The 12022-nt window shown below is 45.4% G+C and overlaps 1 protein-coding gene across 5 annotated transcripts; it reads right to left on the bottom strand.

Moving 5' to 3' along the window:
* Positions 1-2349: 2349 nt before the first annotated feature.
* HAUS4 (HAUS augmin like complex subunit 4) lies at positions 2350-10702 on the bottom strand. Of its 5 annotated transcripts, none has more exons than XM_079913127.1 (11): positions 10351-10536; positions 9181-9312; positions 8594-8678; positions 6978-7120; positions 6756-6887; positions 6281-6415; positions 5036-5132; positions 4000-4145; positions 3726-3856; positions 3296-3364; positions 2350-3151 (listed from the first exon to the last, which is right to left on the bottom strand). In XM_079913127.1, exons 3-11 carry the CDS (start codon positions 8646-8648, stop codon positions 2968-2970), a joined length of 1092 nt encoding a protein of 363 aa, XP_079769253.1. In that variant the 5' UTR covers positions 8649-8678; positions 9181-9312; positions 10351-10536; the 3' UTR covers positions 2350-2967. The 5 variants fall into 5 exon arrangements, with proteins under 5 accessions (XP_079769253.1, XP_079769251.1, XP_079769254.1 ...); XM_079913125.1 differs by having other exon boundaries at positions 6978-7113; XM_079913128.1 differs by lacking the exons at positions 9181-9312; positions 10351-10536 and adding an exon at positions 10548-10702.
* Positions 10703-12022: the final 1320 nt, after the last annotated feature.

Below are 12022 nucleotides of genomic sequence, written 5' to 3'. Positions count from 1 at the left end.
ACCCTCAGCTCTCGCTCAACCCCTCTGCTTGCCCTCCAAGGCCCCTTCTCATCTCCACAATAGAGAAATTTACTACTGCGAACCTTCCATCTCCAGTCAGTGTGAAGAAGGAAAGGACCAAGACACAGCACCGTAGTGCTCTCTTCAGGTGCACTGAACACTCTTTGTAAAGAAAAGGGAACCCTCATACACTGTTGGTGGGAATGTAAATTGGTACAGCCACTGGAGGACAGTATGGAGGTTCCTTAAAAAACTAAAAATAGAGTTACCATATGATCCAGCAATCCCATTCCTGGGCATATACCCGGAAAAGATGAAAACTTTAATTAGAAAAGATATATGCACCCCAATGTTCATTGCAACACTATTTATAATAGCCAAGACGTGGAAGCAACCTAAATGTCCTTTATCCATTGACAGATGAATGGATAAAGAAGGTGTGGTATATATATACAATGGAATACTACTCAGCCATAAAAAAGAATGAAATAATGCCATTTGCAGCAACATGGATGGACCTAGAGATTATTGTACTAAGTGAGTCGGAAAGAGAAATACAAATATCATATGATATCACTTATATGTGGAATCTAAAAAAATTATACAAATGAACTTATTCATAAAACAGAGACAGACTCACATAGAAAACAGTCTTATGGTTACCGAAGGGAAAAGGGGAGGGAGGGAGGGATAAATTAGGGGTTTGGGATTAACAGATACACACCACTATATATGTAAAATAGATAAACAACAAGGAACTACTGTATAGTGCAGGGAACTATATTCAATATCTTGAAATAACCTATAATGGAAAAGAATCTGAAAAAGAATACATACATATATATATATATATATATATATATAAAACTGAATCACTTTGCTATACACCTGAAACTAACACGACGCTGTAAATCAACTATAATTTTAAAATTGAAGGAAAAAAAAAACGTATCCTGGTGCTTGTCATACCATTCTTTCAACTTTTCTGTAGGTTTGAAAACATTCCCCCAAAAATGTTAGGTTAAAAATTATAGTATAACTAAGCAATATTGACTGTTTCTGAGTTTTTACATTGATCTATGTTGGGCTGACCCCGCAGGCCTGCAAGCCTTGTAGCTGCCCAGCCTCGAGACCTAAGAAATAGCCCAGAGTCAGTGACAGAGACATCAGTGCCTTATTGGACAGGGAATCTTACATGTCCACAGCAAAAGGGTCCTGGAGCAACAGCCCCCAACCCCTGCTGATGGCAGAGAGCAGGCAGGACATGGCAGCAATCTTCACCACTTGGGGGAGAAGGGGGCTACCATTTATAGGGGGAATTTAAGTCAGGCTGGCTCATCAGCTACGAGGAAAACCAGCAGCTAGGCACATGCCTCACAGCCCCTCAGGTTAGCAACCGTCAGGAGGGCAGATGTTTCCCTTAAATAAACTAGCAGGTGGAGCCGTTCTGGCCTAAGGATTAGAATGATCACTAGCTGGGGCTGGGGGCAAGCACGTTCACATGAGTAGGGTGCAGGTGAAGCGGGGACTGGTCAAGCAGGGGATGTACAAAGAGCAAGAGAACAGCCGTCTTGAGTGGCCTGACCATACAATCTAATTGCTCTTGTTCATTTTGTGTGGGCCAGCACTTGCTTATAGATAAACGGAAGTAAGCACTATTTACAGAAAAATTTAAAGTTGAGTCAAAGACCTTAATTTTTCCTACGAATCAATCCAAAACCATCATTATTTGATCTTAGCAAAAGAGCACCTTGACACAGTCTCCCTGGAAATTGGTTTGAGAAGCTGGGTAGGCCCTTCTAAATAAGGGTGTCGGTCTTGTGCTTGTTTGCAGTCCCTGACTTTGACACCAGCCAGGGCCCTGCCTTTTTCTAAGCTAAATAGACCGTGAACTTGGTTCCTCAGGGTGATCTCCTCCCACCCTCTGCTCTCAGAGAAAGAAGTAACCCTCAAACCACACCAGAGGGAAGCGGGAACACAAATGCCTTGTGTCCTTTCCTGTAACCGAGCTGGATGCCCTGCTACTTTATCATACCCGCCCCACTGAGAGCCACAGTGACAGAATAGTTCCCTATCCATCTGAGCATCTAGCACTCCTCTGGAGACTATAGTTCTTCAAGAGCAAGACCAGTTTTAATCCACTTCTGCTAAGAACAAAGCCTCTAAGGCTCCACATGGGACTTCCCTGGTGGCGCAGTGGTTAAGAATCCACCTGCCAATGCAGGGGGCACCAGTTCAAGCCCTGGTCTGGGAAGATACCGCATGCTGCAGAGCAACTAAGCCCATGTGCCACAACTACTGAGCCTGCGATCTAGAGCCCGTGAGCCACAACTACTGAGCCCACGTGCTACAACTACTGAAGCCCGCGTGCCTAGAGCCCGTGCTCCACGAGAAGCCACCGCAATGAGAACCCCGCTCACCGCAACTAGAGAAAGACTGAGCACAGCAACGAAGACCCAACACAGCCAAAAATAAATAAATAAATAAAAAGAAAGAAAGACTCCACGTGGGTGGGATGGCCCTTCAACCTCCCTCACTTTGAGTAAGCATTACGGATCCATCTCTATTTGGATCCACTCAGTTTCCCTCCTTATCCGTATAGCCTTTTTTTTTTTTTTTCCATATAGCCTTTGATATTCTTTTTTTATCTTTGCCCAAAGGAAAATGACTAAAATCCTCAGATATAACATTATCACTTTATTCAGGAGATAATCAAGTATGATACAGGGCTGACACTGACAAATAGCTGTACAGAAAATTATACAAATCTGTTACATTTGCTAGAAGAGACTCTCATTGTAAACAAGGAAGAAAAACCAGGAGGGTGCCTAAAGGACTGCAGTGTTTTGAGCAAGTGTCCCCACGCTCCCTTGAGTGAAGGTGGGCTCAGGTGGAGGTGGCCCTTCCAGCAGGAAGAGGAGGAGGCAGCCCCTATGCAGAAGCTGAGCCTCCTGGCCCCACCCACACTCAGCAGCAGGCCTTGTTGAACTCCTGGAGGGCCCAGCGCTTGTTCTCAGTTGCCTGCTTGAGTTGGCTGTACTCTTTCACCAGCCTGTCAAACTCCTCCCCGAGGACCTCATAGGCGTTCAGGACCTGTCGGGACTTCTCCATGTCCTGCTCTTGTAGGTGAATGGCCCCCTCCAAACGGTCCCTAAAAGCCCAGGCACAGAAGATACAATATAAGGATCTGGTTCCTCAGAAACTACACGAGAATGAGAAGGCACTAAAATGAATGAGTCTGGAGGGTATGGGGACCAGCTCTGAATAGCTGCGTCAGACTCTTGGGAGTTCTCACCTAATGAGACGATGAACTTCCACTTTCTCATCAGTGTAAGTGTCAGACAAAATCTTGAGCTCTTCCATCCTGACCGAGGGAAGAAAGAAATGTCAAGCTGAGGATCCCTAACAGCAGTAGACTTAGGAATGGGACCCAGGACCTGCCAATGGTCAAGGTCCTGTGTTGAGCAGTGACAGGATAAACAAGGTCATTCCAAATTCCCGAGCAATTTAGCTCACAGTAAACCACCTACTTCAGAGGGCTTTAAAATAAAAGACCCAAGAATGTTGACAGCTTTAGAGTAATCCAAAGGCTAATACTGCTATGTGACATTTACTGAACACCCACAGGGTGCCAGGCGCGATGGAGACGAAAGAGATGAGGGCGAGGGTTGGAGTGGGTGGTGTATGAGATGGAGTCCCTCAGATCCGCGGCGCTCACAGCTCACCGCAGCTTAAGGATCATGGCGCTGCACTTGACCTCCAGGTACTGGGCATTGATACGGTCCAGCTCAGACTGAGTCTTCAGCCGGTGCTCCTGAAGAAGCCTCTGCAGCAAGGCCAGGCAGCGAAGAAGCACCTGAGCACCCGGGAGGCAGGAGCAAGAGGGCGGCCATGAAAGAGGGTAGAAAAGAAAGCAGATCAGAAATCCCTGGCTTCCCCAGAGGGGCCCCTGGGGTCAGGGTAAAAAAGAAAGGAGGCCATCCCACCGCCCTGCCAAACCTGGGAGTAGGTGGCACTCTTCTTCTCCAGGAGCACCATCTGCTCCTTCTGCTGGCTCTTGGCATCCTGGCACTGCTGCTTCTCACCCACCAGGACCTCTGCGAGGTTCCATACCTTTGCTGCCTTCAGGGTTTCACTGTCTGAATCTGGGCAGAGACAGAGCGCTGGATAGGAAAACCCTAATTGCTCCTGCCCTTTGAAGGCCATGTTTCAGTGCCCCTATCCGATATCTAACCCTACAGATTCTGTCTTCCTCCAGGTTTTCTTCTGATGGCCTGGTAAAAACAGCCCAGTTCTCTTACTTTCCAGATTTGGCCCTTAATTCTTTTTTATTAATCTTTTTGTAAAAATAATTTATTTATTTATGGCTGTGTTGGGTCTTTTTTATTTATTTATTTATTTTATTTATTTATTATTTTTGGCTGCACTGGGTCTTCGTTGCTGTTCGTGGGCTTTCTCTAGTTGCACTGAGCGGGGCCTACTCTTCATTGCGGTGTGCGGGCTTCTCATTCTGGTGGCTTCTCCTGTTGCGGAGCACGGGCTCTAGATGCACGGGCTTCAGCAGTTGTGGTGCACGGGTTCTAGAGTACAGGCTCGGTAGTTGTGGCGCGTGGGCTTACTTGCTCCACGGCGCGTGGGACCTTCCCGGACCAGGGCTCAAACCCGTGTCCCCTGCATTGGCAGGTGGATTCTTAACCACTGCGCCACCAGGGAAGCCCTGGCCCTTAACTCTTAAATCATAGAAATAAAGATAAGGTCAACTTCTATTAACCTGAATTTTACTCCCTATTTCATTCTGATTCTCTTAAGAACGAACCATGCTTCCCTGCAGCAAGAGGATGCTGCCACTTTGCTGAATAAAAGAAGTCTGTACAAAATTTCTTGCCTTTATTCTACCAGCAAGGAAACAAACAAGTAAACATTTCCAACGCTTCTCAGCTTCTGTCCCAAATCTAAAATTGAAACACATTATTCTCAAAAGAGAAGACCAGGAGCCCTGAAGGCCAGCCATGAACAGAACACAGCCAGCACACACCTGAACTGGGATTGTGGTAGCAGAGCAGAGTGAAACATTTCTTCTTGAGCTGCTCCTCCACTTCAAGCAGGAGCCGGGCTCTCATCCACATAAAATCCTACAGCCACAGAAGTGAAAAAAGTGAGATGTGGACAGACTGTTGGAACTAGAAAGATCCAGTGAATGAATATGTGATGACTAACAATCTCAATGATAACCAAAGAAAATGCATCAAGAGACATCAGGGAGATTAATTTTTAACCCATCAAATTAGCAAAGAATACAATGACTGTCAAGATCCCATGCTGATGAAAATGTGGGGACCTAGGTACACTGGGAGCTCTTCACTGGAGAGCAGTTTGGCAATACGTACCAGTGTGTTCAATGTGTGTAGCCTGTGACCTGGTGATCCCAATTCAAGCACTAACACTCGGAAAATAATCATACAAAGACATGTATGAACTACCATGTTCCTATCAGTGTGGTTTCTACCAGCAAAAATGTGGAAATAACCTTAAATTAATATCCATCAATAACGTTAAGCAAATTATGCTACATCCATACAATGGAATCCTATCTGTAATTTAAACTGATGATACAATAAGGACTCTGAGCACTAACTATGTGCCTGGACACTGCTGAGAGTGCCTGAGGAAGGTGAGAGGGATAAATTAGGAGGGTGGGATTAACAATACACACACTACTATATATAAAATAGATAACCAACAAGGACCTACTGTATAGCACAGGGAACTCTACTCAATATTTTATAATAACCTATAAGGGAAAAGAATCTGAAAAAGAATAGATATAAATATACATATAACTGAATCACTTTGCTGTACACCTGAAACTAACACAATATTGTAAATCAACTACACTTCAATTAAAAAAAAAAAGAGTGCTTTAGGAGGTATCATCTTATTTACAGTTATTTGAAGAGTAATATATATACCTTAAAATAATCATATACTTGAAAAAAGTCCAAAATATATTGTGAGAACAGATTATACTCTCTATACAGGTATAGAAGGTATAATACTATTTATGTCAAGCTGTATATAATAATACTGCATTTATTTCTAGATTTAGTATTTCAGCTTTTACTTTCTTCCTTGTAATGTCTTTCTTACTTACTTGAGCTTGACCACCACGAACATGTTTCATTTTTATAGAAACAATAAAGCTTAACCAAAAAATGTTTAAATATATGGGAGAAATTAACCCATTTCCCTTCTTTGGTCCCAATATCTGCCCCCCGCCAACCTCTGAGGGTGGCATGAGCTCCAGAAGGTCCACCTTCTCCAGCCCAAGCAGTGGGGGCACCTCCCTCTCCTGGCTGGGACCTAAGAGCTGTGTCAGCTCAGTCACGAGCAGCCGCTGTTCAAGGGTCTCATGAAACTGAGAGAGAGAATAAAAAACAAAAAGAAGTTACTATAAAACTTCTCCCACTCCATCTCCTCCATCCTCACAAACCAGTTTTTCACACATCTTCAAAGTCCTCAAACGTGTCATCCCCTTCGGATGACTTCCCAGCTGCCAGTACTTTCTCCTGTCAATCTTTCTTTTCAAAACCCTGACAACACATCCACCTCTTCCCCATAACCACAGTCCCTTTCCTTCTTGATAACCACTACCCAAAGCTCCTATTTCCCCCAGATCATAGAATCAGTTGAAGCCATAGCTGGCCTCGTCATTCCTACAGCTGGTACCAATGCCTACTTCATCTCTCCTGCCTCACCTTTTTGTCCTCAGAAGTTAAATTTCTGTCTTGTGTCTTCACATAGTAATCCACAAGCAGCTCTTGAATGACTCTCTGTAAAATTTCAGACCTTAACCACGTTGTCTTATGCAATCGAACTTCCTTCCACGCCTAGAAAACCAAAAAAATCCCAGGTAGGAACCCCTCCTTCTCAGAAGATATTTCCTTCCTCCCTATTAGCCCTTCTCCCAGGGCCCTTACCTGAGCCTGCTCCTTTGCCAGTGTGAGGCTTAAGCCACTCTCGTCCATGTGTTGTGAGAGACTCAGCAGCAGTTTGCTGAAGTGTGGGTTCTGTAATAGGTCCTCTTCACTCAGGTTACAAGGAGGAAGCTGTTTGCTGCACACTTAAAGGGATGTCCCCCATAGGGACCAAAAAGCAAAGACAGTATGGACTCAATTTATATAACTGAGCATAACTCTTAGCTTAATACTCACTTCCAAAAAACCCCTAGGTTTTTGGTAGGGAAGTTTTCTAAATCGAATGAAAATTTTAAGAAAATCAAAAAACAGGGAATTCCCTGGCGGTCCAGTGGTAAGGACCTTGTGCTTTCACTGCCGAGGGCCCGGGGTTCAATCCCTGGTCAAGGAACTAAGATCCCACAAGCCCCGTGGCGTGGCCAAAAGAGAAAGAAAGAAAGAAAAAAATCCACAAATAAACTAGAGGCAATACTCAAAGTAACAAGCATTTATATTATATACAAGGACATTAATCAAGAATTAGGCAATGAGTCTTAAAAAAACTAAGATCTTAGAAAATGGAAATGCAGTTGGAAAATATTAGACAAAGAGAATCAAGAATAAGGGACTCTTTGGTATACCACAGTACCTAAAATGCCTCATTCACACAGAATACCTAGAGCTCTTAAGGAAAAAAAAAAAACCACGTGTAAAGTTCCCTCGTTGTATGGGATCTCTAGTCGCATAAGCAAGACTGAGAGAAGGTATATTCTTAACAGTAAATAAAAAATTTAACTAACCAAATTCTCCTTATTGTAAATAGACTGAGTAACCCATATGGATGCAGAACAGCACATGCGTGAGAAAAAGTGCAAGAAGTCAGGATCCACTGTTTATTCCATATGCTCAAAGGGCTTTTTTTCCATCTCTTTTCCCACGTGCTTTCTGCTGAGGTCTTATGTTTTACTCCCACTCACCAAACACTTACATTTTCATTCTTTGGACCATCATACCAGAGTCCTTTTAGAGAATAAGAAATCTCTCTTTTTTTTCCCCCAAACGCATTGAAAGATCACTATGGAAATGGTCAAAATACAGAAGATTCAAGTTTTTGAAGGATTCAAGAAAGGATTTGAGATATGCAAAGAATTCAAGATATGGAAGGATCTGAGATTTTGGAGGACAAGATATGAGAAAATTCAAGACACAGGTAGGAAGGTAGCTTTCAAAAGTTCACTGGCCACGCTCATCTTCAGGATATGCTTGCTAACTCAGCGTGGGAGCATCTTGAAATTTTAGTCTACTGCACTAGCAGGTACCGAACAGGAGTCAGTATAATCTGTCTGCCAATAAGAGAGTGTTTAAGAATCTTCAAGTATTCTAGTTTCTCTAGAAAGTTAGGCTTTTGCGCGAGAAACCATACTGGTGAACATTATAAATCCTTTTTTTATTTTTTTTGGCAACGTCGCATGGCATCTCAGTTCCCCAACCAGGGGATGAACCCAGGCCATGGCAGTGAAAGCGCCGAATCCTAACCACTGGACCACCAGGGAATTCCCCCTTTTTATTATAGACGACAAGACCCTAGATAAGACCTCTCTGGATAAGTCCTCAATCCTCTTTCAAATGGCTACACTTACCTTGTTGGAGTATTTCCATCCCTTCTCCAGATGAGCAGAAATCCCCGGATGCCATCTGCTTTTCTTGTGATTCTTATCTGTCCAACTGAGTGAAAGAAACAAAAAGATAAATAAACTGGCTTGGCTGCTCGAGAGAGAGACAACTACCTTGGGTTCAAATTTCTGTCATCTACAAGCTGGGGAGGAGAAACACCTCTTACAGGGCGGGGACTATGTCACACATCCTGGGTCCTGTCTGAAAAGGAGCCTCCTTGGGAAAGAAAACTTTCCAATTCACTAGTCTAAACAGGAGGATGGCCCCCTCCCCCCACCATTATGTCTAAGGTTAAAACTGAGCTGCTGCTTTCCAGTTATGAGTGAACTGGGAAAAGGGGGAAAAAAATCCAGGTCTGCTTTTTTCTCCAGTCAAATAAGCCAGCTATCAAATTCCACAATAGTTTCTTGTGCTTCTTTAACTTGTCCTTTCATCTGAGATCTGTTGGTAGTTTTTGATCATTAACTCTAGAAACATCCTTCTGGACTGACGAATCATTCCACACTTGAACAAAAACAACTGGTTTTCACATAACAGCATTAGTAAAGAGCACCTGGAGGAAAGAGCATGACAAGAAGACTGACAGGGAGGTCAGGGCCAGAAGAGGAACTCAAAGGTGTATTAATGCGTCTGAGGCAGGGAGGACGACGTGAGCCGTCGGTGTTTTGCCAGAACACGGAGTACACTGAAAAGAATGACATCAACACAAAAGGGCAGTAAAGATGGGCACAGTTTGGACTCTGTGGAGACAAAATTTTTCCCTTGACATGACTTCCCATTTTTTTCTTTCTTTGCTCCACCCCCTCCTCTCTGCAAAGTATCAAACTCCAAAGGGAAGCTGAGCCTCCCAAAGCAGAACAGACATAGGTTACTATGATTTAACACTTCATGTTCACAGAACATTTGGTTTACTCCCTGGTTTTATGAGTAACATCAAAGTAACTACTCATTTGTGTTGTAACATGGTCTAGAGGGGGACCGTAGCTGAGGTATCAGAATGCTAAGACTTAATTTGCGGCTCAGCCGTTGCTTCTGTGCGAATTTAAGGGAATTGATTTTTTGTGCCAAACTTTTTCCCACCTGCAAAACTGAGATAACGATTCCTGCCTTGGATGAGACATTAAGAATTAATAACACAATCGACTTGTCAACAAAAGCCACTACTTAGTGTTTTAGCATTCTGTTTATCACGGATCTAAGCCTGAAAATAAATTTTGCAGGGAAACTTCGCCCACGGAAATGAGGACCAACCCAAATTTCAAAAAAAGTCAGCTGTTCTTCCCTCCCTAGGGGAAGTGCCCACTTGGGGTTTTTTAGGGTGCTTTCCTCTACCCTTTTAAAGTGCTACAGGGCGTGAACGGTGGCAGCAATGAGGCTCGATTCTCCACCCTTTGCACTCAGACGTGTCTAAACGGTGATACAAGGACCGAAGCATTTAAATGTTGACTCAGGCGTCTTTTAAATTCTTAGATCTGTCTTTACACGCTGCACTGAACGTTAAATTGATTTTACAGGTATTTTCACAAGATGTGACCCTTACAGAGCCCGAGATGAATCTAAATGCGGCGCGGGCTCTCCAGCGCCTACTTTCCTTCCGCCTGGGCAGTCAAGGATTCCCAAGGCCGAGGGCGGTCTCGGCGACCGGATACCAGGGACTGGCCGGCTTAACCCTCCCAGCGCTCCTCCTCCCCGCAGCGCCGCCCGCCGACCCTCCGGAGCAAACCTGCACAGCGTGGGCAGCTGAAGCTCCCGAGGCAGTGCCGAGGGGGCTGGGGCGGGCAGGCCGGCGGCAACACCCGGCCCCCGGCCGCGCCCGGGCTCCGGAACCTCTCCCTCGGACCGGGCTCAGGGGCTGCGGGAAACTAGGCCCGTGAGGGCCGCGCGGGGAGGTCGGGGGAGGGGAAAAGGCCGAAAGCTCACCGGAGGCAGTGGTAGGGGGCGGGGCCCCGCTCGAGGCGGGAACGCAGGCTCCGCCCCCCGCCTCGCTCGCGCCCTTAGACCCCAACGGCCGGAAGACTGGGTGTTCGGAATCCGGGCTGGGAAGGGGAGACGTGGTAGGCAGACTTCTTTACCATTTCTCCTGGGTACCTTCCCCCATGTTGAGGGCAAACGTTGAGAAGACGGTAATAATTGCCGGCTTCTACTGAGGGCCCACAATGAGTCAGACTATGCCAAGAGTTTTACTTCCCTTGCCCCGCCCCGTTTAGTTCTTAGAGTGTCCTACGAGGAAGTCACTATCATACCCATTTTACAGAGGGGAAGACTAAAGCGCAAAGAGGTTATGTGGCTTGCTCAAGGTCGCGGCCTGCAGAGTGTAAACCTGACCCAAGGGCCCTCTGAACCTTCCCAGACCTGCCGCCCACTGGCGCTGCCAGCCCTGCCCCTTGGATGGGCTTCCCACCCAATTTCCTCCCCCAGGCTCCTCCTCTGCCCTCTCCTTTACCTCTCATCCTTCACTAAAACCCCTGTCTTCCTTTTTTAGACTATGTGGACATTTATTGTTTGCTTAACCAGAAGTCTGGAGCTGGGGGTCCTAAGGCTTCTTAGTAGCTCCCTGGTATCAAGGTTGTTTACAGTTCTCTTCGCAATCCCCTCATGGTCAAAAGGTGGCTTCAGAAGTTCAAGGAGTACATCCTCTCAACAGCATCCCAAGCAAGATGGAAGGGGAAGAGCCTTCTTCCTGTAACAGTCAAGGAAGAAAATCTTTCCCAGGAGCACCCAGCAGACTTTCCCATATGTCTTATTGCCAGGTTGGGTCACCTGCCCACCCGTAGACCAGTGAGCTGGATGTCTTACATTTGCCCCCCAGATCCACCTTCTCTTCAACCTATGTAGAAGGTAAGGACTACCTCAGGACTTCAGGGTTCCCATATTCTCTGACTAGTATCAGCCAATGGGGGATCCCAACAGGAGGTGGGAGGACAATTCCCCTGACTTCCTCTCTGGCCTTGACCTCAGGCTGGCTATGGACTTTGACCAAAGGTCATTGCTCCTCTCAGGGGGGGTCTACCCACCTCTCTCTGTCTTAACCCCCACCCACCCTTTTTTCAAAGTCGACTGGAATTAGGTGAATTATTTTAAAAATATTTGATGCTAAGTAAATTGCACCAAGGTTATGAAATCTCTTGCATCAGAGAAGCAGATAGTCTGGGGTAGAGGGAAAAGAATCTCAGGGCTAGATGTGCTGGGTGGCAGAGAGTTTAACCTTTTCTTTTGGTACCAACTAGAGAATTCTGTGAGCAATACATAGGGAAATAGGGTGATCCAGTGCAGAAATTTTTTACCCCTGGTCATCTTGTCAACTGTCACCTTTCATGCTTAATGTTAAAGTGCTGTCATTTTCTAAGGCTTTTAAAGATCATTTATGCTTCCTCAGTTCTGTAGTGCAGCGTCAT

This window comes from Stenella coeruleoalba (assembly GCF_951394435.1).
Source record: "Stenella coeruleoalba genome assembly, chromosome: 2".
NCBI lineage: Eukaryota > Metazoa > Chordata > Mammalia > Artiodactyla > Delphinidae > Stenella > Stenella coeruleoalba.
This window is presented reverse-complemented; position numbering and strand designations above follow the sequence as displayed.

What these genes read in the sequence shown, in the direction of transcription:
- HAUS4 (XM_079913125.1), bottom strand. An exon ending in GATGGAAATACTCCAACAAG is followed by an intron (nt 7,114 to 8,593) that starts GTAAGTGTAGCC and finishes TTAAGTGTGCAG; the next exon opens with CAAACAGCTTCCTCCTTGTA. An exon ending in TGGCAAAGGAGCAGGCTCAG is followed by an intron (nt 6,888 to 6,977) that starts GTAAGGGCCCTG and finishes TTGGTTTTCTAG; the next exon opens with GCGTGGAAGGAAGTTCGATT.